This window comes from Ziziphus jujuba, chromosome 10, assembly GCF_031755915.1.
Source record: "Ziziphus jujuba cultivar Dongzao chromosome 10, ASM3175591v1".
Classification (NCBI taxonomy): domain Eukaryota; kingdom Viridiplantae; phylum Streptophyta; class Magnoliopsida; order Rosales; family Rhamnaceae; genus Ziziphus; species Ziziphus jujuba.
Genome location: NC_083388.1, coordinates 12441985 through 12468436, shown reverse-complemented (window position 1 = coordinate 12468436; position 26452 = coordinate 12441985). Strand labels below are relative to the sequence as shown.

General features: G+C 32.2%; 2 protein-coding genes across 9 annotated transcripts; both read left to right on the top strand.

The window, feature by feature from the left end:
• Window positions 1-4181: 4181 nt before the first annotated feature.
• On the top strand, window positions 4182-10203 carry LOC107411319 (interactor of constitutive active ROPs 3). Of its 8 annotated transcripts, none has more exons than XM_048469039.2 (5): window positions 4182-4409; window positions 5789-5892; window positions 7158-7326; window positions 8131-9823; window positions 9939-10203. In XM_048469039.2, the coding sequence occupies exons 2-4, from the start codon at window positions 5873-5875 to the stop codon at window positions 9805-9807; spliced, it is 1866 nt and encodes a 621-aa protein (XP_048324996.2). In that variant the 5' UTR covers window positions 4182-4409; window positions 5789-5872; the 3' UTR covers window positions 9808-9823; window positions 9939-10203. The 8 variants fall into 8 exon arrangements, with proteins under 8 accessions (XP_048324996.2, XP_060668304.1, XP_048324995.2 ...); XM_060812321.1 differs by having other exon boundaries at window positions 5781-5892; XM_048469038.2 differs by having other exon boundaries at window positions 4182-4444.
• Window positions 10204-23891: 13688 nt separating this feature from the next.
• On the top strand, window positions 23892-26319 carry LOC107411316 (small ribosomal subunit protein uS12). The gene is made up of 4 exons (XM_016018879.4): window positions 23892-24050; window positions 25404-25559; window positions 25656-25782; window positions 25914-26319. The coding sequence occupies exons 1-4, from the start codon at window positions 24046-24048 to the stop codon at window positions 26052-26054; spliced, it is 429 nt and encodes a 142-aa protein (XP_015874365.1). The 5' UTR covers window positions 23892-24045; the 3' UTR covers window positions 26055-26319.
• The last annotated feature ends 133 nt before the right edge of the window (window positions 26320-26452 follow it).

Genomic DNA, 26452 nt, shown 5'->3' with positions numbered 1-26452 from the left:
AATCATTATTGTCTTATTTATATATTTTATATGACTGCATTAAATATGAAGCATCTTAGTTATAATCTTATAAGCACAGGTCTGTCATGTTCAATTAATATACAATGGGCTCTGAAATGTTTGCTATATTAGATCAAAAAGCGATCATCATATTTGACATATTTTTGTTGTTGTAAACAGTGCTAGAAACGAATCAATATGGTCATAAACACTCAAATACAGTGAAAACTTGCTTTGGTTGACAATGTGGTGTTTGAAAACATCCTTTCCTCTGCAAATCCCCAGAAATGGCTAGGGTTTTATTAAACATAGGGATACTGTTTGAATAACATAGGAGAATTGTTCAAACAATGGTTGAAACTCAAACTAATAAATGATAGGTTTTTAGATATTGTTTAAACAACATCTATATGTTGTTTGAACAACATTAGATTCAGCAACATGAAACTAATGTATGCCAGAAAGTTGTTCGAACAACACTATATCCACCACTGAGAATCAAGCATGTAGCTGAAATATTATTTGAACAGCATAAAATGCACTTGTCCCCTGGACATATGGTAAATGATTGTTCAGATAACACCAAAATTGTTTGACTAATAAGTCAAACATCGGTCAAATTAGATATTTTGACTTCTAAAAATTTTGTAAAAATCATTTTAAATTAAAATTAAAATACCACAAGCATAAAACGAGATAAAAATATAAAACTTATAGGAAAACAAAAAGTATGGAATAGTATGTATCTAATCACCTAATAAACAAAAAAGCTATATATGTCACTTATTATTCTTAATTGAAATTTGTTCATCACATTCTAATACTAACTGAGACAGAAACACTTATAATATAATATTTTGACACAGAAAAATTTTCCAAACACAAAAACATTACTCAACAACATGTACGTATAATTATGCTAACAATAGATAGATCATTTTTCAAATGATGTGATTCTAAATCTTTTTCAATGTATATATATATACACACACAACTACCTTAAAAGAGTTTTAGGAAAAGGAAAGAACAGCTTCCTATTCGGTTATATATTTTTAAAAATAGATATAATTTAAGTTATTATAAAATGTACAATAAAAAATTAAAAGAAATGAGTATTGACCTAAAATAAAAAATAGAAAATAATAATTTAAAAAAAAAAAGAATAAAATTTAAGACCTATACCCTATTCAGTTCAAATTGAGGTGTGCACGGTAGAACAACCCTTTATCAATTAGAAAGTTCCCCTTAAAAATAAAAAAAAATAAAAAATAAAAAGAACAGAAATCTTTATCCATTGGAAGTGCACCAACTCAAGCTTTCCGTCCCTTAAATGTTCAAATGTGGTGGACGGGTGGGCAAAAAGTCATCGTTAGCTCCAAACAGACAATATATGCTTCAAGGAGTAGCAATGCCTACCACAACTAGGACCATATATGCCAACATACTAATCATTTAAATCACATAGTCTTTTCTCTTTTCTTGGCATAAAAACTTTTAAAAGGCATACAATGCTATATGTTTTAAAAAAGAAACTAAACAATTATTCTTGTTTAAAAACAGTGCAATATTATTCCTTTAAATCCACATTAAAGTCAGTAGACACACACACACACACACACACATATATATATATATATATCTAAATATTTTACAATTCAACACTAAACAATGTACATGGCAGTGTCATTGTAGGGAGAACCAAATGGTAATCTATTGTTTTTTCAACCAATGATTTCAAATATAAATATTTACATTTCAATATTAAAAAAGAAAAAATGTGCATGGTGGTACCCAAAAAAATGTCATATCTCTAATTTATGCTTAACTATTTGTAGGAACCCACATGTTCACATGTTAGATCCATACCCAGACCAGCAAATTAGGAAGACGGGGAAAAAAATAATTTTGAATTGCAGGGTCTTATGTTACTCAAAAAGAAAGTGGAAAGATAGATTGAGCTCGCTTGATACTCACAGCTGATATATGATGATGATGGTCTTGTGTACAAGTTACTCCAGGAATAGCGTGAGACTTAATTAAAAAGTATCTTATTGTCATGAACATTTAATTTCCTTTCCATTTTCATTCAGCTACTTGCAACTTGCAACTTGTTTTAATTTATTTATTTTATTGATTTTTGAGTTACAATAGAAAAGCTAAATGTTAAATTAAGCTTAAGGATTAAAGGTGAATGATTAGTGGTTGGCACAAAACATCAATTTTACTAATAAATTAGATGTACTAAATAGTAATACAACATATATACTTGCTGCCATTGTAAAGGATTTTTTTATGGACATAATAATAATTAATAATGATGTCAAGGTCTTTGAAAATCACAATAACCAATTGTACTAATGCAGACAAGCTTAACTGATAGAATCTTTCAACAAGAAATCTTTGTTAATATGTTCCTTACTTTCCTTTTTGGTTAATTTTGTTAATAAAAACATTGATAACAATTCTGTGAGTTATGTGATGGTAACAATTAATTACTAGATACAATTACAAGATTTAAAAATGGAACAAGAAAGTAAAATAATTAGAGAAAAACAGACTTCTTTTTCTGTGGAAAAAATTGCCAACTTTACCCTCAAGTTCCCTTCATATTTTAATTTTCTTCTTAAACTTGTTTTCGATTGCATAACGTAAATTGCCTTTTTTTTTTTTTTGGGTTAAAATTGAATGGAATTAACTTTGTAAGAATCAAATTGATTGCTTATATAACCAACACATGTCAAAAATCAGAATTCTTTTTTTATTATTATCAAAATAGATAAAAAAGAAACAAAATGTTTGAGTTCTTTTTCTTTTTCTTTTTTTTAATATAATTTATATTAATAATCAATTTGAATATCAGTCAGTCAAATTTTGTCAAACTCTAACAAAAGAAATTAAAACATTAACAATTTAACATTATACGATACTTTCCCTTCAAAATATAGATATATACCAAAAAACAAAAACACTTCAATAGAAAAATTACAAGTTCATAAAGAAGATAAACATGTAGTTTTCTTTATTTAAAAAAACAGAAAAAAAAAGCAGAGGAAATAAGTGAGATTAGAGAAATTGATCCAAAAATAAGGACTAGGATTTTAGATTTGCTTTTGTGGAATGTGGGGTTACACATTGGACCATGTTAGGGAGTGCCATGATCATGGCAGGGACAACAGGAACATCAGATAGCGTAATTAATGATCTTTTAAGAATGGTTGGCAAGTTTTTACTTTTATTTTTTCTTTGGTTGTTGGTTTGCTTCAGATGTACCAAAAAACAAAGAAAAATTGCACCAAATATGGGAAACCACTATTCACATGAAGAAAGACGCTTTGGATTTTTTTTTTTTTTTTTTTTTTTTTGGTTTCCCTAAGAATGGAGAAATGTAAAACAAGAAAATATAAGGTTGTTATAAAAATAATGTCCGTGTATGAACTTGCAAGCAAAGTTGTTTTATATTTCACATATTTTTGCAGTCAAAGTCTTAAACATTTGTGCAAAACAAAAAAAAAAAAAAAAAAAAACAAAAAACAAAAAACCGTTCTTATACATAAATCGAATTGATCAACAACAATTAATATTGAAAACCAACGAAGATAGAAGGCTATTATCAACAATAAATATATATATATATATATATAAATTAGTTTTGGAAAATGTGCATTATTAATTAAACCTGAGATTCTTTTAATCAATTTTGTTGATCTCTAAATTAATTGTATTTAATTTAATTTAATTTCTAACTTTAAATCTTGCACCGTAACTTCTAAAACATTTTAAATTTTGATAAAATTGATTATCTTATCTTGACATTGAAAAATATGTCTAATGTTGATTCATCATTGGAGCTTTTCAGCTAAATGTTGTTTTTATTAATTAAATACAAATTTCTATTAATTTTTTCTTTCAAAAAAAAAATTATATATCCTTTCACAACATTAATCTTTCTTCTTTTTCTTTTTCTATCTAAAAGTTTATATTACATTATTAACCCTGTAATTTAGTTTTGAAAAAAAGCTTAAAGTCACATTTTAGAATTAAAAAATACGTTGAAATTTGAAAACATAAAAGGGGATAATATTAATTAATGAAATTGAAATTCGGACGTAAAATGAGAGTTTAAATTGAGTTTATTTTTATTTCATTCCTTTTGTGAAACGACAAGTCTGTACTCTTTTGTCTCTCTCCGTTTTGTATCGTATCGAGTCTCTACGCCATACTCTCTCTCCCACTGTCCAAAAAGAACAGAGAAAAAGAGAAAGAGAGAGAGAGAGCCTCGGGAACTGTGAGAAGAAGAAGAAGAAGGAGCTTAAGCTGCATTTCTCTCTCCCAAATCCATGTCTTCTTCTGCTTCTGCTTCTGTTTCTGTGGATTCTTCAGGAATATAATCCTACATTTTCCCCACCAAGGTTGCCCCTCGTTTTTCCGAGAAAATATATACTGGGTTAGTTAACAGAGATTTTTCTTTTTTCTTTTTTTTTTTTTTTATCCTTTTTTGTTTCGTCATTTTTTCTCACTCCTCGTTTAGTTGCTGTGAAAATGTGGGAAAACGGAGATTGAAAAAAAGCTACAGTATAGGTTATTTCTTCAGGTTTTACTTTCTGGTAGGTGATAGCCAGTAACTAACGATGTACGGTCCCCAAAATTGGTTTTTCGCATTTCTTCTGTTTTCTCTCGTTTTCTTGGCAAGCAAACGGGAGGTGCAATTTTTATTTTATTTTATTCTGTTTCATTTTTTATTTTTTTATTTATTTTTTGTTGTTTTCTCTTTTCCGAACGTAATGATGTATCTTTTGAAGTTCTTTTTGGGTAAGAAATTTAATATAATGTTAAAAGAGAGGGGGAAAAAAAAAAGTAAAAAGAAAAAAAAGCCGAGCTAACTGGTATAGCAATAGCTCTGTCTTCGTTTCCGAGAGCTTGAAGATTGCAGGCTTTTGTCTGTTGTGAACTTTTAAAAAGCAAGTCGAATCTAGAAAGGGGTTGATTTGTGTAATATTCTTTTATTATTTTTTATTTTGAAATATTTTCTCCTAAGAGAGACTGGTTCTTCACCTCTCTTATTTTTTTATTTACTTTTTTTTTTTTTTTTCTTAATCTGCATTGCTTGTTTTCTCTGCAGAGTTTATGGAGCGCTTTTTTCTTTTTCTTTATTTCGTTTTCTTCAGATCTGCTTCTGTCTGTTTTAACGGGAGAAATTACAGCAAAAAAGTAAACATTTTGGAGTAGTTATTTTCCAGTATAAACAATAGGGTTTAACAGTGTTTTCTGGCTTTCTGGGGGCACAATCAAAAGGTTTATGAGCGGTTTAGAAGATCACTTTTTGACCTCTAAATTTCAAACCCCATATTAAATTACATGGGTAGCTCCCTCATTTCACGGCAAAACTGGAGGGGGGAATTTTTTTCCTTTTTACATGAAAATGCCCCTCGTTTGGAAATGTAATTGCCGTTTATTTTTTTTGTGGGTTAAGGGTACTTGGGTAGTTTCAATAATGAACGGGTAGCTGTAGGCCCCATTGTGATGACAATAATGGGTCTTGACCATAGAACAGCAGAACTATAGCAGCAAGAAGCAAGCATTGAATGGGTTTTTGATAATTCTTTTTTATTTATTTTTTATTTTCTAAATATTTGATAGACTTTGGTATTTATGGTAAGCATATCTTTTGCCTTTATGCTTCATATGTGATGATAAGGAGCACATGCCCTCCATGAAACTCATTTATTTCTTTGTACATTCACATTGGATTCCCTTGTCTCAGCTCGTGATTTTATCTGAAGTTTTACAGGCCTTGTGGGTCAGGGATCATTCAAGTGGTCAAGCTTAATTTAACTTCATTTTCGGTTTTGTGCTAGAAAGCAAGTTAAAAGTTATGCAGACCCCAAAAGCAAGGTAACTCCAAATGCCTTTCTATATTTTCTCTCTTACCTCGGAGAGGTTCCTAGAGATGCTGCTTGTTTTGGTTGCTTTCTCATTATTAGCAATATGTAATGGTAATGGAAAAGCTGTTGCATTTTTCCCTTGTCTATCTATGCTATATATGAAGTGTGCAACAAAAAAAGTACCGTAAAATTTCACGTGGTAGTGCCCTAGTGTTTGCCTAGAGTTGCTGATATTATTTCTTTAATTTTACAGTCTTACTGCTGAAATCTCAAATTTATTAAGCTTCATTCTTCACGTTAAGTGTTGGGTTTTTCTTTCTATGAAATGTCCTGTATATGGCATACCACAGTTACCAATGAGTTTATGCAAATTTCAGCTTCGAGTCATAATTGAGGACCCATTGTTTCTGGTAAGAATCTGACTAGTAATCTTTTTCTATCAGCCTGAAAATAAAAGGTTTCAATTTGTCAGCCCCCGGCCTTGTTACTATGTGAGGGCCTCTTTCGGGTGTTGCGGGACCTACTAACTTACCTAGAACAACATGAAAGGATATATTGAGCTTAATAAGCTGTTTTTGTATGTTTATGGGCCGTTCCATTCTAATTAATTATTAGCTCTTTGATTTGGTTATAAGTTATCTTGTAGTTATATTGAACAAGGGACGATATCAGTATATTTCCTGCATGCAAATATTATTACTAATGAGGCTTTAACTTGTATGAATATGAAGAACATCATGAACATACATAATACTCGAAACTATGTTCTGTTTTATTTTTATTATTATTATTATTATTTTGGTTTAATTTTAGTGCATGATATCAGGGGATTTCAGTGTAACTTTTTATGTGCAATTATGGACCCATAATGCTTTGAAACTAAAACACAAGTCTTACGCCAACAATATCATTTTGACAATGCAGAAATGCAGGATATTAATTTGCTTCTTTTTAGTTTATCTATTCCCCTTTTTTGCTCTTGTTTCCATACAGACCAAATGGCTTTAGTTCTAAAAATTTTTAAGACCTTGTTTGGCCATATGGTGAAAATTTGTTTTTGGTTTTAGAAGCAAAAAATTGCTCAATTGTTTTAATATTTTAGGGTTACAAACAGGAAACAATTTTTCAGTAAACGGCCAAGCAAAGGCTAAACATTAGATCTATCATGCATTTTCTCTTGTAACTTGAAGGAATTTTTTCATTTGTTTTGGAATCTTGTTATTCTTTAATATTTGATTAGCTTCATTGGAATTATGCTCATTTTTCTGCCAGAAGTGGCTCCTCTGAAGCACCTACAAGGGTCTCTCCTCGAGTTGCACGCCAACTTAGGCCAACTACATTGGAAACTGATACTGCATCTTCTTCAAGTCAAACTACTGGAACACCGAAAGACAGAAGCCCCAAAGTCAAAGAGCGCAAGTCACCTAGAAGCCCCGTGCCTGAGGTAGTTTTAAATGGACTTTGGTTATTCTATGATAAATTTCAGCAGAACTCTAGAGCATATTATTAGTGAATGGGTTAAACTTGTGTGTATTAGGTTTTATACAATCTCGAACTTGAGGTAATATGTGAAAAATTCAAACTATAGTAATTAACTTAAGGTAACTATCCATGTGAAAATTTCCCAAGTTCTCTGGCAAATGGCAACATAATAATTGCAATCTGAACTTGTTTGGTCTTAGAGGATATTTATTTGTTTTCTTTTTACCTTTTGTTTTTCGGATTTTTTTTTAAAAAATAATAATAATAATAATAATAATAATAGAAAGCTAGAGACTATTTTTAACCGCATAAGAATTTTTTTTTTTTTTTTCCATAGTGTTATTTCCATTTTCTTTTTCTCTACATGTGCAAAAGAAAAAGTTTACTATCTGACTTTTCGTTTTCTTATTAATATATCATAAGCTGATATACAACCATGCTGATATTGTAAAACTTTTCAAATTGAGTTTGGGTAAGCAAGAAGTTTTTTCTTCTTTTCTGAAGATGGTTACATTTCTCACGAGTTTCAGCACATCCTTAAATCTGGGCATGTTTCTACGCCCATCAAAAAGATTTGTGCCTCTGCTGTTTTGCCTTATCCTTTATGTGAGGCCATATATGGGTGTACATTTTCTCTTCATTGTTTAATCTGTGTCATCATTGTAGAATTTGGAAGTTCAAGTGTCTTATATAACTTTGCATCTTATGGTAACACGGTTTCAAAGGTTGATGAAATTTCTGAGACCTTTCTTTATGCCTTTGCCAGAAAAAGCGCCCCAGTAGAATATCTGAATTGGAATCTCAGATTTCTCAACTTAAGGAAGATTTGAAGAAAGCAAGAGACCAGCTGCGTTCTTCTGAAGCATGGAAGAAGCAAGCTCAGCAAGATGCTGAGGAGTCAAAGAAGCAGTTGTTGGCCTTGTCTTCAAAGCTTGAAGAGTCCCAGCAGCAGCTTGTGGAGCTTTCTGCTTCTGAGGAAGCTCGTGTTATTGAGCTACAGAAGATTTCACAAGATCGCGATCGAGCATGGCAGTCTGAACTTGAGGCTGTACAGAAGCATCATTCAGTTGACTCAGCTGCCTTGGCATCTGCCAACAATGAAATTCAGTGGCTTAAGGTTCAATTTGAAATGGTAGCTGCATCTGAGGCTGCTAAGACAAAGCATGCAGAATCAGCAAATGCAGAGCTTCAAAGATTGAAGGAAGAGTTAACAGAAACTCTTTCTCTCATGGAGAATATAAAAAACGAGTTAAAGGATTGTAAAGAATCCGAAGCTCAAGCTCAAGAACTAGTTGCTGAAACCCTGCTGCAGCTGGAGACTGCAAAGAAAACAGTAGATGCACTCAGGTTAGATGGAAAGAAAGCCGTGGAAGCTTACCACTCTGTTGCTTCAGAGTTGGATCAGTCGAGGGCACGTGTAAGCTTACTTGAAGGACTTGTCAGCAAGCTTGACACTGGCCCCATTAACACGGGCAGCAAGCTTACACAAAATCCTGCTACTAACCCTAATCTTGAACAGGAATTTGGTGACCAAGAGACTAGGGAATCAAGCTCAATTGAGGTAGAGCTAAATAACTTGAAGTCTGAGGTGGTGCAATTAAAATCTGCTCTTGAAACTGCTGAGACCAGATACCATGAAGAACAGATTAGGAGCACAGTGCAGATAAGAAGTGCTTATGAATTGATGGAGAAAGTAAAATCTGGATCCAGTCTAAGGGAGGCTGAGCTGGAGGCAGAGCTGACGAAATCCAAAGCTGGTATTGAAGAGTTGAAGGCCAATCTAATGGATAAGGAAACTGAATTGCAAGGTATTATAGAAGAGAACGAGGGTTTGAATATGAAGCTTGAGAAGAACCTAGCCAACCAAAGAGAGTCTGAAATGGAAAAGGAATTGAAGAAACTAAAGGAGCATATTACAGAGTTGAGGGCCAATTTAATGGATAAGGAAACAGAAGTGCAGAATATATCAGAGGAGAATAGAATGCTGAAACTGCAAATCAGCAAAAGCGAGACAAACAAGAGTAGAGTTATCAGTGAGGTGGTTACCGAAGTAGAGGCAGCAAGGGCTGCAGAGAGAGAGGCTCTTAGGAGAGTTGAAGTTGTGATGGAGGAAGCAGACAAGAGCAACAAGAGGGCAGCGAGGGTGGCTGAGCAGCTGGAGGCAGCACAAGCAGCAAATGCAGAAATGGAGACCGAATTGAGAAGGCTGAAAGTGCAGTCTGACCAGTGGAGAAAGGCTGCAGAGGCAGCTGCAGCAATGCTTTCAGCCGGAAATAATGGGAAAGTCATGGAAAGAACTGGGTCGTTGGACAGCAACTATGATCCCGTAACTGGTAAAATAAGTTCACCTTACTCAGAAGATATCGATGATGATTTACTGAAGAAGAAAAATGGCAACATGCTAAAGAAGATAGGGGTGCTGTGGAAGAAGCCACAGAAATAGAAAAGCCTTGCTGCAGGTAAATTAAATTTTTACCTTTATTGTTCAAGTCATGCGTACTTTATTTATTTGTTTATTTTCTTTCTCGTTTTCTAATCACGTTCTTTTCCTTTTTTGCTTCCTCCTCGATGCAGATGGAGCACAGCCAAGTCATTTAGTATGAAATAGAAGTTGGCACTTCAAAAGCTCCTATTAGTAAATGTAATGGCAGTAATACTAAGATCATTTTGGTCTGTCCCTTTTGCCACTGAATATAAATCTTGTAAGGATGAATCTTCTGCATACTTGAAAATTGAGTACGGCCTTTTTGAACTCTAGTGATATAACTATAAGAATGTAGTTCAGGATGATGGTTAAATTTATCATATCCTCTTCCTATTTTGAGACTTGTTTCGAAAATTTAGACTGTTCCCTCTACTCCTGTTCCTTATGTTTTATATTTCTTTCTTTACTGCTGCTTCCAATGGGACGGGGAGTCATTTTGTTGGAGTAAAACATCTATTGTGCTGTCGTTTTGCTTGTCTCTGTAAATTCTTCTTTGCGCATTTGTATTTTTTCAAGAATGTAAAATTTGCTTTGTAAATCTAAGGATTTTTAGTTTTATGCAACTGGAAATTGGTATCTTCTTCTTCCTTATATTAATTTTTATATTATTTTTATATTATTATTATTATTATGATAATATATATCAATGGGAACGGTTCTATATACCATTTTTTTTCTTTTGTATATTTTTTTTATCTACTTTTTTATTTTTTAATTAAAGATTTTCACATTAGGCCATTGAAATAAAACGGAGCACAGGTCTAAAGTGATAAATTAATTATTGGATTTTTTTAAGAAAAATAGCCACTTTGCAAATCACAACTTGAAAAATAGAAATATTTTATTTTATTTTTTATAAAATAACCAACTATGGAAAAAATGCTCTTTAATTGAATTGAAAATTACAAAATATTTGTTCTCTTACCCTTTCTTTTTCTCCTTTTTCAAATAAATTCCTGTCTTCCTTTTGAAAAATACTTTCTCACGGTGAACCCATTCTTCTTGACATCACATTTGTTTTCTTTTTTTTTTTTTTTGTATTTTCTCACTGTCGAAGCTAAACTCAGATAAAAATTTTCTATTTTTTTCTTATTACATAAAACATTGGTGCGAAATGGTCCAAATAAACACCTATTCTTGTATTTTCTTTCTTTTGTATTTTTTAAGATTTTTTTTATATGGGTATGTAATAAATTAGTTTATAAGCTGTTATATTTGAGTTTAAAGATACTTAAATGATATATGATGTGAAAATGAGAGAAAAATTATATAGAATTGAAAAATCGCGAAAACCAACGGAGGAAACTTAGCGAAAAAGATGAACTTCTGCTAGTTTGTCAGTTTTCGCTAGTAAAAAAATGTTATTTTGGTCGAAAAAAAACATAATCAATTTTTTTGAGACAGTTAATATATTTATTTAGTATTATTTATATTTTTATATATTTATCAATTTATTTTAACGTATTTATTTAATTTTATAGTAAAATGGAATATGATGATATTGTAATTGCGATTTTCTTTAGTGGAACATTGAAGTGAAATGATGGTGGTCATTGAGAGTATCAAAATGGTAAAAATATAATGGTTTCTGTCGACAAAAGATGCACAAAATCAGAGTTAGAGGATGAGGTTTTCAATTCTATTAAGACAGACCGAATTGAAAATTTGTTAAAGCTAAAATGGATATATAGACAATGTGCAAAAAAGTTGAATCCTACAGAAATATACAATGATAAAAATGTGACATGTTTTCTTCAAGAAGTGAGAAATAGAAGAATGACAATGATGCGACCCCCATTGTTAAATCCATCTTCATCTTAATGGTTAATTTTCATTAAGATATATATAGTAATAGTTGAATTTAATATATATATATATATATTATATGATACCCTATTTTAAAGAAATGTTAGTAATACTTGTATCAATGTAAGAGATTGAAAGATTTTATGGCTAATAAATCTATTGGACTTTTATTGATTGAGTTCATAATATATTTTATTACCACTTTCATGTTCATTTTTTTTATTCATCTATTGGAAATAATTTTTCAACCGGAGGAAATTGATTTTTGATAGAAGGAAATTATTTCTAATAGGAGAAAAAAAAATTCGATAGAAAGAAACTTCTTTCCAATTGGAGAAATTCTTTTTCGACAAGCGGAAAATTTTTCAGATGCTGGAATTGAAGTAGACCTAAGTGGCGTGTGCAAAAATGAATTCTAAAAAAAATGCTACATTTGCAAGAAAGTAAATTAATTATCTTTACATTAAAACTCATCAATATCTTTGTTAAATGAACAGCAAAACTTATTATTATTTTTATATTCAAAAGGCTAAGATGTATCTATGAACATGATGACGTAACAAAAACATAGTAGTAAAACCTTGCATTCCAATTTCCTTTTCTCTTTTTCAGCTTCTTGTTTTTCTCTAATTGTTTGATCAGCAGTTTTTCTTCCCTGTTTGCTTCCTTTTGAGCCTTATTAACATAGAAAGAAAATGAGAATAAAAATAAAAAAGAACAAAATCACTGTACCTAAAATGTTACTACAGTACATATACATACAAATTTGTGCTATTCTATTAACCAATAAATGAATCTTTGACTCACATAACACTTTACCAAGCTTCTCTGATGCCTTTATGAGATCATGTTTATAATTTTGATCACTCCCCAACCTTTGTAATGCTATTATCATTTCGAAAGCAGATTCAAAATTAGACAACAAGACTCACACTCCAATTTTTTTGCTATATTTCAACTATTGAATCAAGGAGTGGTTATTAAAAAAAAAAAAAAAAAACCCAAATACTTTGTCCCATATGGCACAAAGTACTAGGCAAGGTGGGGGCAATATTCCTTCTATTTTCAATTGCACCCCGTCCTATTAATTAATTCTTATAGGAAGCACTTAGGGAGACAAAACGCTTCATTAGCAGCAACATATTCTGACAAAATCATACTAACTCTCAACAAATGAAACAGCAACACTTTAATCCAAACAAAATGCAATATTTAACTAAACTTATTTTGAAACAAAGTTATAACGGTCATAAAAGGAAAACGGTATCGTTGTCCCAATGGTCTAAAGCAGATTCAAAATTAGACAACAAGACTCATCTTTTTCTACATAAAAAATTCTCACTTGTCATTCATGATGCTTTCAATGACCAAAAAAAAAGTTTCTATAAAATTAATATACTTACACAAAGAGCTATTAAAGAGTCAGCGACAATTGCCAAATATAGGCAACTAGCAACGTACTTATTGAAATCCAGATATACATACACACATCATAAGCCATCGTATCAATTTTCTAACATCTAAAATAATATTAGAGTTAAAATATGAAATCAATCAGTTAGCAAGGCTGACAACAAACTTACGAATATGTTACATTATAGATATGAATATTCAACTTTGAGGCAATAAGTAAAACCTTGAAATTTAACCTATTTAAACTGAAACCATGGAGCAATTAACTAAACCAGTAGTTAATAACTTATCATAAACATGCCAGCAAATCATATACCGTATAAAACTGTGATTGGAAATTATTATCAGCTTATTGTAGTAAACCAACTAAAATCCTTCTGCAATAAAAAAAAACCAGTTCTAGAAAAATATGGAAAGTAGCAAATGTACCCTAATTCAGAAACTAATCTAAATGCTACGGCTTACACGTTATATTGTAGAAAAACAAGACATGAACTTTGAGGAATCTATCAAACTCAGTGTCCTGTTGCTATAACTCACAATCAATTTCATCAACAATGCGGAGTCTCCAATAGAAGACAAGTGGATGTTGTCAAGCGACAACCCCAATCCCGTGGAGATTAGTAGGAATATAATAAGTGACCGACGGGGTTATCTGACCATCGACTCTATATAAATTCCTATAAGAAGAAAACAAATTGAGATAATAATGAGAGAATTTCCGATAGATACACACGCACATAGAAATAATAATAAAAAAAATGAAATTAAAATTGATAGGCCTGAGAAAAAAAAAATCGTTATAATTATTGGTATGGAAAAAATAAAATCTGAAGGATTTAGATGATTGTTGTTGTTGGTGGTGGTGGTGTCGATGCTGCTGGTGCTGATGGGATTAGTAGTGTTGTTAGAAGTGGTGTTGAGGAAGAGCCACGATGATGGAGGGTGAGCCCCAGGAAAAGGCGTAGAGCTGCAAAAAACTCTGTGGCTTTTGGTGGGACGATGATGGGCCGAGAACAATGCCGGTGAACGAAAGAAGAATTTTGGTCGAAGCGGCAAGGTTATGGTGTTTTTCGAAAGGGAAAGGGAAAGTTTAGGGAAAATTATAAAAAAAAAAAAAACTACATTATGTTTTGAAAAGGAACAAGGGAAAGTAGAGAAAAAATAAAAATAAAAAATGAATGGCATTTTTGTCTGAATGGAATAAAGTTGGTCAGATTTAAAAAAAAAAATTAAAAAAAATTGCTATATTTCAACCATTGAATCGAAGAGTGGTTATTTTTTATAAAAACCTTAAATTATTTCAATGTGTTTGGTAGTTTCATGAAATGAGACTATTAGCAATATGTATTGCAAGCTCATTGTCACGTTTCGTGCAAAAGGAGTGGAATTTTTGAGGTTTAACTGGAAGTTTCTACACTCTCCATGAAGATTCAAGAAAACCCAGATGATTCTAGAAGATTCAAGAGAAATCTAGACTAATGTAGATTGAAATCTCTCTAGAATACTCCATGTAAATATCTTGCACATAACCCTAGAATAATCTAGAACCTTAACTAGATAGGTGACATGTGTACATATCTAGAACCTTATATTTTTGTAATACGTGCCAAGCCTTCTATATAAAGGGTTGGACTCTCATTTGTAAGACATCCAAGTATTCTAGCAATACAAGTATTCTCCACATTCTCTTAAACTCTCCTACTTCCTACTCTCTTACTCTTAGCTTCCGCATTGTGATAGCTTATGAGCAAGGCTTACTTAGCAAGGGAGGTGCTAAGTGCCGCACGGGAGTGTTGGAAAAGTTAGGTCCGTGACAGTTAGTATCAGAGCCAATTGCTACTCAAGCATACCATTGGCATAACGTAGAAGTAGGTAAGATGGCTAGTTCGGAGGTTACCATCAATGTGGAGGGAGCTACCGATGTGCGAGGTCGTGAAGAGCAACGCAACCCCAACGCGGGGAGGCAGAGGCATAAGTCCAAGTCCAAGGATGTGATGACTAGCATAGAGTTACGCTTGGAGGAGTATGCAACTCGAGTACATGAACGGTTTGAGGCGCTGGAGAGTCACCTAGATGGTCTATAGTCGGAGGACATTGCCATTAATCAAGTCGTGAGAGGGTTACTCAACGGGTTGGACAATGCCTTAAGGAGGGAGCTCTGCTCAACACGTGACCAATGCATGGGGGAGGTAGCAGACCTTCGTGCAATATTGGAGAGAGAATTGGATACTATCTGCACCCAAATGGAGGAAATGAAGGGTGATTGGGCTCTTTGCAAGAGGGCGGTGGCGTCGGAGACAACCACCATCGCGAGGGGCCAGAAATCGATGTACCAAAGCCCAAGTCCTACTCTGGGGCAAGGAATGCGAGGGAGCTCGAGAATTTCCTTTGGGGCTTGAAGCAATACTTTGAAGTGATGGGCATTGTAGATGATGCTTCAAAGATTAGGACTGCCACCTTCTACCTTAACGACACGGCCATATTATGGTGGAGAAGGAGGTATAGCAACATAGAGCGAGGTACGTGCACTTTCCATACCTTTGATGACTTTAAAAAGGATCTAAAAAAGCAATTTTATCCGGAGAATGCCGAAGATGAGGCAAGGAGTCACCTTTGACGACTCAAGCAAGTGGGCCATATCCGGGAATACATCAAGGAGTTCACCAACTTGGCGTTGGAGATCCCGGACCTATCGGACATAGACTTCCTTTTCTACTTCATGGATGGACTATAACCTTGGACAAAGATGGAGTTGAAGAGGCGTGGAGTACAAGATTTGGCTAGTGCCATTGCATATGTCAAAGGCTTAATTGACTACTCCAACCAAAGAGACTCTCCAAAGCCAAAGGAATGGAAAGACAACCATGGAAAAGGTGGGGAAGAACCTAGTAGGTCCAAAGAGGATGAAAAGGAAGAAAGTGCACATAAGCCACAAAGTTCAAGGTGGAAGGCATCTAAAGAAGGTAAGGATGTTTCCAAACCCAAAAACTCTTGTTTCTTATGTGATGGACTGCCTTGGGTTAGGGATTGTCCGAAGAGGAAGGCTTTGAATGCCATGACTAACCAATACGAGGAGAAGCAAGAGGAAGGAACTAGTATAGGTTCCTTATAATTGTTGAATGCTATTAAGGCTGCTCTTAAGGAGACAAAGAAGGTTGGCCTAATATTTGTAGAGGCAAAACTCAATGAGGTGCTCACCAAGGTGTTGGTGGACACGGGTGCCTCATATAATTTCCTATCGGTGGAGGAGGCACAAAGGCTTGGGATTAAGGCAACAAAAGAAAGGGGCTCTGTAAAGGCGGTAAATTCAGACGCAAAGCAGCTCCAAGGAGTTGCTAGAGGTGTGAAAACCACCATCGGAGATTGGGATGGCCAATTGAACCTATCGATTGTGTCCATGGATGACTACAAGGTTGTCCTTGGCATAGAATTCTTCAACCAAGTAAAGGCTTTCCCACTCCCATTTGCGAACATGTTATGCATCATGGATGGGGGAATGACGTACATGGTGCCTACGGAACAAGCTAGCAAGCGGGAGACTAAGGTTTTGTCGGCACTACAAGTTGAGAAGGAGGAGCAAATCAACCTAGTTGCTGACCAAGAGCCTAGTGAGGACGCCTTGAACCATGCCAAGACATCCTCTAAGGCGCAAGATGTACCAAAAGAGTTTGAGCAAGGTAGCTTGTGTGCGTTGGTCTCAAGTTGTGGAGACAACAAGAGAAAGCATGTGGAGGCTAAGGAAGGGAACTTACTCAAACCACTACCTTAACCACACAAGATGCATGAGGGGGTGATAGGACCCTATGAGAGGTCACGTCCCATTGTAGGGAAAGGGGGCAAGGAAGCCCCAAAGAAAGGTAAGTCAAGAAGGGCACCCATGGTGATAGTGACTTCACCCGACAAGAATGTGGAAGCCACACCTGCGGATCGAGTCGTTCAACGTAGAGGCGTGCCTAACTACACCAAATACTTGGTGAAGGGGAAAAACCTGTCGGATGGTGAAGTAAATGGGGAGCACGAAGATACACAACGGCAGCTCAAAGATCACATTCGGCAAGCAAGGAAGAAGGCACGACGAGGGCGTCGCGAGTTTAGGTGTGGGAGAGTGTCACATTCAGTGCAAAATGAGTGGAATCCTTGAGGTTAACCGGAAGTTTCTACACTCTCCATAAAGATTCAAGAAAGCCTAAAAGATTCTAGAAGATTCAAGAGAAACCTAGACTAATGTAGATTAGAATCTCTCTAGAATACTCCATGTAAATATCTTATACATAACCCTAGAATAATCTAGAACCTTAACTAGATAGGTGACACATGTATATATCTAGAACCTTGTATTTTTGTAATACGTGTGCCAAGCCCTCTATATAAACGGTTGGACTCTCATTTGTAAGACATCCAAGTATTCTAGCAATACAAGTATTCTCCACATTCTCTCAAACTCTCCTACTTGCTACTCTTTTACTCTTAGCTTCCGTATTGTGATAGCTTGTGAGTAAAGCTTACTTAGCAAGGGAGATGCTAAGTGCCGCATGGGAGTGTTGGAAAAGTTAGACCCTTGACATCATTGTTATATTGCATAACAATGCAAACATGTATTGCAATCTCATTGTTATAGTGCATAACCATAAATTTATCAAGACAAAGCACAAGTTCGTATTGAAGATTTCTCATCCGTACAAGTTCATATGTGATGTAAGTTGCCACATATAATTTTTACCCAAAAAAATGTGGCCACAAAAAGTTACAATACTTGGTTATTCATGTCGGTCTATGGCATAACATGTCCAATTGACATAAAAAATAAAAAATAAAAATCACTTGAAAATCTCTTTTTATGGACAAATCCTACAAATAAGCAATATCCAATCATAGATCATCTATTTTTAGTAGAACATGTCCAATCAACATCACAATAACTTTTGAATATTCCTTTTTGTAGAAAACTGGTAAACCTAATGTACCTTTTTAAGTTACTCTAGAATTTTCCATGCTACATCCCAATGAATTTGTTTTAGGCATTCTATAAACTGGCCAATTACACTGATCTAAAAACCAATGTCTAGTCTAGTAGTAGTTGTATATCTTCTTCTTCTTCTTCTCATCAAACTTTGAGTTATATTTTCTATAAGCATTACATTTTGTTCCATAGGAGTACTTACGGCTTTGTTCACAACATTCTTATTTCGATTAATAAATCCGATACATACTCTCTTTGTGAAAGCAAAAACTAATTCTTCGAATAAACCAGTTTTTTTTTTTTTTATCTCCAGGACATAATTAGTCAAAGCTCTTTTGCCTGCAAATGCTTTTCAAGGTGAGTTTTTACTTGCTCAATGCATGTATAATCACTTCCATAAAATACAATTTCATCTTATAGAAAATAAGAATCGCAATACTAGACTTCCTCCCAAGATCAAACACAAAATCATTAGAATTACATATGTAAAAAGAAAAAGTAGTCAAGACATTTCTAAATTTATGACACCAAAATTCTAGAAGACTACTTGAACTCTTCTGAGTAACGAATCCGTATGGTTACGCCATATATTCTTCCCTACTAAGATCACCATATAAAAATGCATGTTCCAAATTAAGTTGATGAAGTTTCCTACCAAAGTTGACAACAAAAGAAATTAAAATTTGAAAAGAATTCAATTTGACTACTGGAGTAGAAGCTTTAAAATAATCCACACCATATGTCTAAGTTTAGCCTTTAGAGACCAAGCAATCCTTGATATTTCTAGTAGTGTTATCGAGTTGATACTTAAAGGCAGCTTGCCATCCTATAAGGTAGTAAGATACCCTGTACCATCTTCACCAAAAAAAGGATACCGTATACCATGATTTAGCGTAGCATTTATATCCTTTTTCCACATTCTTCCTCTAGGAGGATTAATAACCACATGGTAGCCTTAAGGTAGGGTTGAAGAAAAGGAAAAATAATAAGGGGAAAAACGAATGTTGTCTAACGAAAAATAATTAGCCCACGGATATCGGATGCTATAAATGCCTACTTTTGCCTAGTGTGTGTTCGTTAGGGCTTTTTTTTATAAACATTTATTTTTCATAGCACCTTTATTTATAAAAAAATAAAATAAAATAAAAAAAAACCCCAATGCATCAATTAAAATATCAAAATACTATAAATAACTTTATAAATTTTTTTTTTTGGGTTCATTATTCAGCATTTATTTGGAAAAAAAAAATCGACTTTTTGATATTTCTCTTGCAAGCACATGGAGTGCATATTTTTTTTATACACATAAAAAAGCACTTCTTATTTATTTATTTATTTATTCAATCATGTAATATGTGTTTTTTTTCCCTTTTTTTGGTGAAATTTTATTTTTCCTTACTTTTTTCTTCTTTTAGCAAACTTATTAAAGCTCAAAAAGCACTACCAAACATAGTCATGGTTGCTCTGCTGTGTATTTGTGAATTTGAAATTGATATTAGTAACTTTAAAAACAAAAAACAAAAAAAAAGTATTTGTTATCATTTAATAAAACCATTATTTTCATCAACAATAATTTTAATTCAGATTTTTACACCCTCAATATTAAAATAAAATAAAATAAAAAAAACCTAGTATAACAACCTAGTACATTTTTACTCTAAATGGAGGAATTTTCTCTTCTTGCCACATTGATTATGTTAAAAATTCACTTTATTAGTTTTTTTTTAATAAAAAAAAGATCCATCTTTTTTCTATTCTTTTTTGTAAAAAAAAAAAAAAAAAGGGGTCCACCTTATTAGGTACGGAACCTATTAAGAATTTCATATCTTTAAAGTAGAATTTTATTTAAACCTTCTTAATTTCGCTCTACTTTGTTCACTTTATATTTTTTTAATTATCATTTTGACCCATTTATTAGTTTTTACCATCTAATTTAAGAGTTTAAAATTATAATTATATTTTTACAATATTATTCAATCATAAAATGTTAAATTTTAAATTTTATTGGCTTTTAACTAATAAAAATTAATAAATAGATCTATCTCGATGGATAAATAAAATTAAAAAGAGGTTCATAATCATTTTCGACAAACATGGAATATAAGTATAATTATAATATAAACAAATGAGGTTTACATGAAATCATGGTCCAAATTTAGCTTGCTCGAAATTGGCTCGCAAAAAATATGAGCCGATCTTGAACAAAAAGTGAAGCTCAAATAATATACAAGTCAATTTTAAATAGTTCATAAGTAGCTTGAATTTATATTTATATACATATTTATATATTATATTATTAATTTAATCATGTAAAATACTTATAACATTATTTTAAAAATGTAAAATGCTTATAATATTTAAATAATATAATAAATATTTAATTTATGAAATTAATATAATAAAACAATTAATAATTTAATGACAAAAAAATTAATAAATTAAATGTTCAATTATTTTAGACTTTTATTCTTAAACAAGCCGAATCGAATTAAACTCAAGGTTTTTATAAATGAGCCAAGTCAATTTTTAGCAATGAAATTCAAAATTTAACAAGCTTGATCACTCGAAAAAAAAAAAGTATTTGTTATTTTTTAATAAAACCACTATTTTCATAGACAATGATATCTTAATTCAAATATTCACACCCTCAATATTAAAATATAAAAAAAAAAATCGAAAGATGTAATATATTTTGTCGTCTTCATTTTGAGGTAGGTTTGGGCCTTCATGGTGGGAAGTATAACAACCCAGTTCATTTTTTTTCTTCATAAATAGAGGAATTTTCTCTCCCCTTTCACATTGATTATGTTAAAAATTCACCTTAGTAGGTTTTTTTTGTATAAAAAAAGATCCGCCTTTTTTTTTTTCTTCCTTTTTGGCAATAAAAAATCCACCTTACTAGTTATGAAACCTATTAAGAATTCATATCCTTAAGGTAAAATTTCATTTAAACCCACTCAATTATATTTATTTTTTTACATTATCATTAAATTTTTACCATTTAAGTTAAGAGTTTAAAGCCATAATTGTATTTTTATAACATTATTCAAATATTTAATAAAAAAATGTTAAATTTTAACTTTTTTTTTTTCTACCTTTAACTGGTAAAAACTGACAGATAAGTATATTTAGATGAAATACAAAATTTTAAAAAAGGTTCATGATTATTTTCGAAATACATGCTATATAAGTATAGTTATAACATAACTAAAAAGGTTTAAACAAAATTTTTGCTACTTAAATTTAGGACTATAAATAAAGTGGAACGATTCAAGATTGGCTCTTGATCAACTCGGATTTAGCTTGCTTGAACTTGGCTCGCAAAAAATATAAGCCAATCTTGGATAAAAACTGAAGCTCAAATAATATACGAGTCAATCTTGACTAGCTCATGAGTAGCTCATGAAAAACTCAGATTTATATTTATATATATTTATATAATATATTATTAATTTACATGTAACATACTTATGATATTAATTTAAAAATGTAAAATGCTTACAATATATAAATAATATAATAAATATATAATTTTATTAAATAAATTTAATAAAACAAATGGATTGTTTTAATAATTTAATGATGAAAATCAACAAATTAAATATTTAACTTTTTTAGAAGTTTCTCTTAAAACAAACCAAGTGGAACTAAATTCAAACTTTTTATAAACAAGCCAAACAAATCTTAAGCAACAAATTTCAAAATTTGACAAGGTTAAGTCGAGTTTGATTACTTCAAAAAATATGCAAGCCGAGCTTAAAAATCATAATAGTTGACCCATCTAAACCCTTACTTAAATTGGCCCTCTTTAAAGAAAGTGCTTGCATTATGAAGTATGGTATTTTTCTCCTTTTTCTTCTTACCTTTCCCTTTTTTATTTCATTTGTTTAGGTTTTATGATTGTCATTATTTATTTATTTTTATATGTAGCATTGGGATAAAGGGATTCTAACTCATATCATTGTCCAAGGAAGCAACGGTTATAACCACTGTGCTATACCCATAGGGATGATTGGCATTATTTTTACCCACCAAGGTATTACGAAATTTAGTATCAACCTAGGTGCTAATTACATGACCTTGAGTATCAACTACATATTAGTTGAAATTAAAACCATTTAAGTTGAGTGCTACCTAAAGCAGTGAACCAAATACTGAATCGAATTGGATCCATGATTCTAAAAAATAGTAAAAATTCTTAATATCTCTCAATTTAAAAATCTAGGATTTAAATTGATGTCCTTTCATTGAGTCCTCCTAAATTGCACTAATTTATCCTAAAAATTTCATTTGAATTCGAATTTAATTATTCAACACATACGAGGATCCCTATTAAGTTTCCATGGCTAAATGGTTAAACATCCAACTCATAATTGGCAAATTCAAATATTCAATTCCTACTAGATGCACGCTGATGGGACCCTCCAATAAAATAAGTTTATTAAATTAGCTTTATATCAATAGAATCTCATTCATACATAATGAATTAGTATGGGGTCAAAAAGCCAAAATAAATTATTCTGGCACTCTCATAAAAAGAAAATTAATTCTTGAACCCTTTTCACACTTATGTCACATCAAGGTACTGCAAAAGAAAAAATTGCAAAATCTGATCCAATTTATTATAATCAATTAGTCAACATATTGGTTAACCGTATTTTGAAACACAGAAAATATCATTGGCTTATCAAATTATTTATCGAGCCATGAAAAAGATTCAACAAAAGGCAAAAACAAGTCCACGATCAGTTTTACATCAAGCACTACATGGAGTAGCTCTCAACATAGCAGTAAAAGTAGGACATGTACGCGGATTGACCCGTCCAATGCCCATTGAAATAGGATCCACACAAGGAAAAGCTTTTGCCATTCATTGGTTATTGGAGGTATTCCGAAAACATCTGGGTTGAAATATGGTTTTCAAATTAAGTTTTGAATTAGTAGATGCTACCAAACAGAGTGGAGATGCTATATGCAAAAAGGAAGAGACTCATAGAATGGCAGAGGCAAATAGAACTTTTGCACATTTTTGTTAATCCATGAACTGAATCTATGTAGGCTTATAGATCCATGAATCCACACATCTCGATCGGAAAAGAATTAATAAAAAAACAAAGAAGTGGAATTGATCGATATATTTCTTGAAACAAATGAAAATGAAACGAAAAATGAAACATAAACCATAGATCAACCTCCAAGGACTTGTTTAAGAATAAGAAAGAGAAAACTTGTTAACTTTGAAATGGTCATGTAAAATTGAGAGAGAGAAAAAAAAATGATGAATCATGTAAAATTCTATAGCACACTCATTCACCGCTTTTTTCTTATATTTAACATGAAAGGATTCCAATTTAAATAAATTTTCAAGCGAACAATAATTTTGACCTCTAAAATATTTAATATTTAATATATATATATATATATATATATATTGACCAGTTTTTTGTTTTTTTCCCTTATGAACAAAAGAATGAAACATTATTTTTTTTCAAAAAAATAAAATTCTTAACAAAATCATTGTATGAGTCAACCTTATCAATTAGAGGCTTAAACTGCACAGAAAAATTTCTGGAAATAGGAAAATTCAAAGCGTTATGCGTAGTTTATAATCTATTTGGTTAAAATTTTAATATTGACCCATTTCAAAAAATAAAAAATTAAAAATAAAATAACAATAAAAATAAGAAAATAAAAATAAAAATTCATATCAATCTTTGAACGTCCAAAAAAATTTTTAAAAAAAAATCTTGGAACACCCGCCCTTAGAATCTGGTACGGAATGTGGATGATCCGAGTATTAATTTTAGTAAAGCCCAGCCCAAGCACAATAGAAGGTCATTTGGGCCAAGATTAATAGGGCCTCATGATTAAGCCCGCATAAGCTCTTCCCAAAATAGCGTATTTATAGCGTTAGGGTTTCTTTCTGCTGGTGGCGGCCTGAGCTGGTTTTCCTTCTTTCGGTTACAAAGCTCTCTGTTGCGGTCCAACTAAGGGTTTCTTCTCTAGCCGTCACAATGGGGTAAGTTCTCGGTTACAAGTCTTATTTCTGTTCCAAGTCTAGTTTGTTTCCTGAGAAAAAATTTTCCCGGACCCGATTTTTCCTGGAAGAAAGCTACTGTACTTTTGTAAATATCAGTTTGAAGATGGAAATTTCATGTCAGATTTTTATATTGTACAACTTGTGATGGGTATAAAAATTTTTTCTGGAAGGTCCTTATTTTATTTTATTTTTTTTTCAAAGGAAGAAAGCTACTAATCTTCGTTAATATAGGTTTGAAGATGGAAATTTAATTTTGAGGGATTTTTATATGTTACAACTTGTGATGGGTATATATTAATACTGATTTTTCATATAGAGAAATTGGCTGAAGTAGAAACACTTTTGTGCTAAACTCAGTTTCTTGAGGTCTTAAATTATTTAATTTATAGTTTGATATTTATAACTCCCACAACCCTAGAGACTAAACTGGTAGTTAAATCTAAGGTTTGAATCTTGATCTTTGTGACTTGAAAATGAGATTATTAGCTGGATAGGAAATATAGAAAACTGAGTAGTTTCTAGTTGTACAATGTAATTGTCCTTGTAGAGTCATAGACTGAAAATATAAGCTGATATTCACTGCTGAACCAACCAATTAAGAATCTGCGTCATCCTAATACTTAAATGAACTGGGATTGCTCAGTGCTGGTGTGATAAACGATTCTGTTTTTGATTTTTTAAAACTTTCATTGTAGTTGTATGGGATTGGCATTTTGGTATTCTCACTTAGGTAAAGCTTAATGATTAAAAAAAAAAAAAAGTAAAAAAGGAACAAAAACACTCAACTGAAAGCCGTTTCAAATTATTTATAAAATTTGACTCGTTTTGATAAACATATTTCTTTTACTCTTATAAATTACTATTGTAATATTAATTTCTTATTCATGTAGAGGCGCAGAAAACCAAAATTATAAAACATTACCAAATCAACTAATTGCTAGCTAGAAGTTCATAAATTTTTAATGTTTTGCATCCTGTTAGTTGTATGGTCTTTTAACTTCCTTACTTGTTATCAAATGGTCATTCTGGTATTTTCAAGAGTGGTGGGGGAAACATTAAGAAGCTCCATATTTGCTTCTTCTATCTTCTTCAGTATTACTATGCCTATGGCAAACAAATGATGGTTTTTTATTATTGTCACTATTTATACTTTTGTTGAGGAAGGTTATTGCGCCATTTTTGTTCTATTTTAGCACCTTTTAAGCAGTTTTTGTTTCACATGCAATTTCTTGTGGATTTAGGATATATGGTCGTTATGCATCTTTTTCTATCAGTTGCCCCTTCGAACTCTGTTCAAAATTAGTGACTTTACCTGTTAACGACTTTCTACAGGAAAACACGTGGTATGGGAGCTGGTCGCAAATTGAAGTCCCACCGTAGAAGGCAAAGGTGGGCTGATAAGGCATACAAGAAATCCCATCTTGGAAATGAGTGGAAGAAGCCATTTGCTGGATCATCTCATGCAAAAGGCATCGTTCTTGAGAAAATGTAGGCAAAAATCTATGTTTCTGTTTTATTTTCAACATTATATTATTTAGTTTTGCTTAAAAGTTCTAACTGGTATTTGGGTGCTAAATCATACAGTGGTATTGAAGCTAAGCAGCCAAACTCTGCTATTAGAAAATGTGCTCGAGTTCAACTTATTAAGAATGGAAAGAAGATTGCAGCCTTTGTGCCAAATGATGGTTGCTTGAACTACATTGAAGAGAATGTGAGTATAGACACTAGGGAAAAATTAATGCAAATTCTAGCTTTTCATGATCAAGGACAAATTATTGTTCAATTATTTATTTATTTAACTATTTTGTGTATTTTGATTATATTTTAATTGGACATGTGCAGGATGAGGTGCTGATTGCTGGTTTTGGTCGTAAAGGACATGCTGTTGGTGATATCCCTGGAGTTAGGTTCAAGGTTGTGAAGGTTTCAGGTGTATCTCTTTTGGCTCTCTTCAAGGAGAAGAAGGAGAAGCCAAGATCTTAAAGCTCTCTCATTTTGAAACTTTTAGTATGTTTGTTTTCTCTTAAAATTAAAGGACGATTTTGTGAGCAGGTCTTCCTCCCCTCATCTTCTTCTCTCCTAATCCATAGTCATCGAGTACTGTGTTTTATTTTGGGAAATTTCTTTCTTGCTATCTGCTCTGTTGAGATTAATTAGAAAAAAACCATTTTTTGTTTTCTATCAAAATGATAGGTGTTACTGTTGCGCGTCTTATATTTCCTTATGCTATGTCAGGATTTTTGGTTCCTATGTAGTCTATGTTAATCTTCTGCAAGTTTAGTGATGAATTTACATGTTTGGTTTAAATTCTAACTCAAAACCATGAACGATCAATGCTACGACACTTCGTTTTAATCTAAGAGCAAAGAGCACAGATTTAG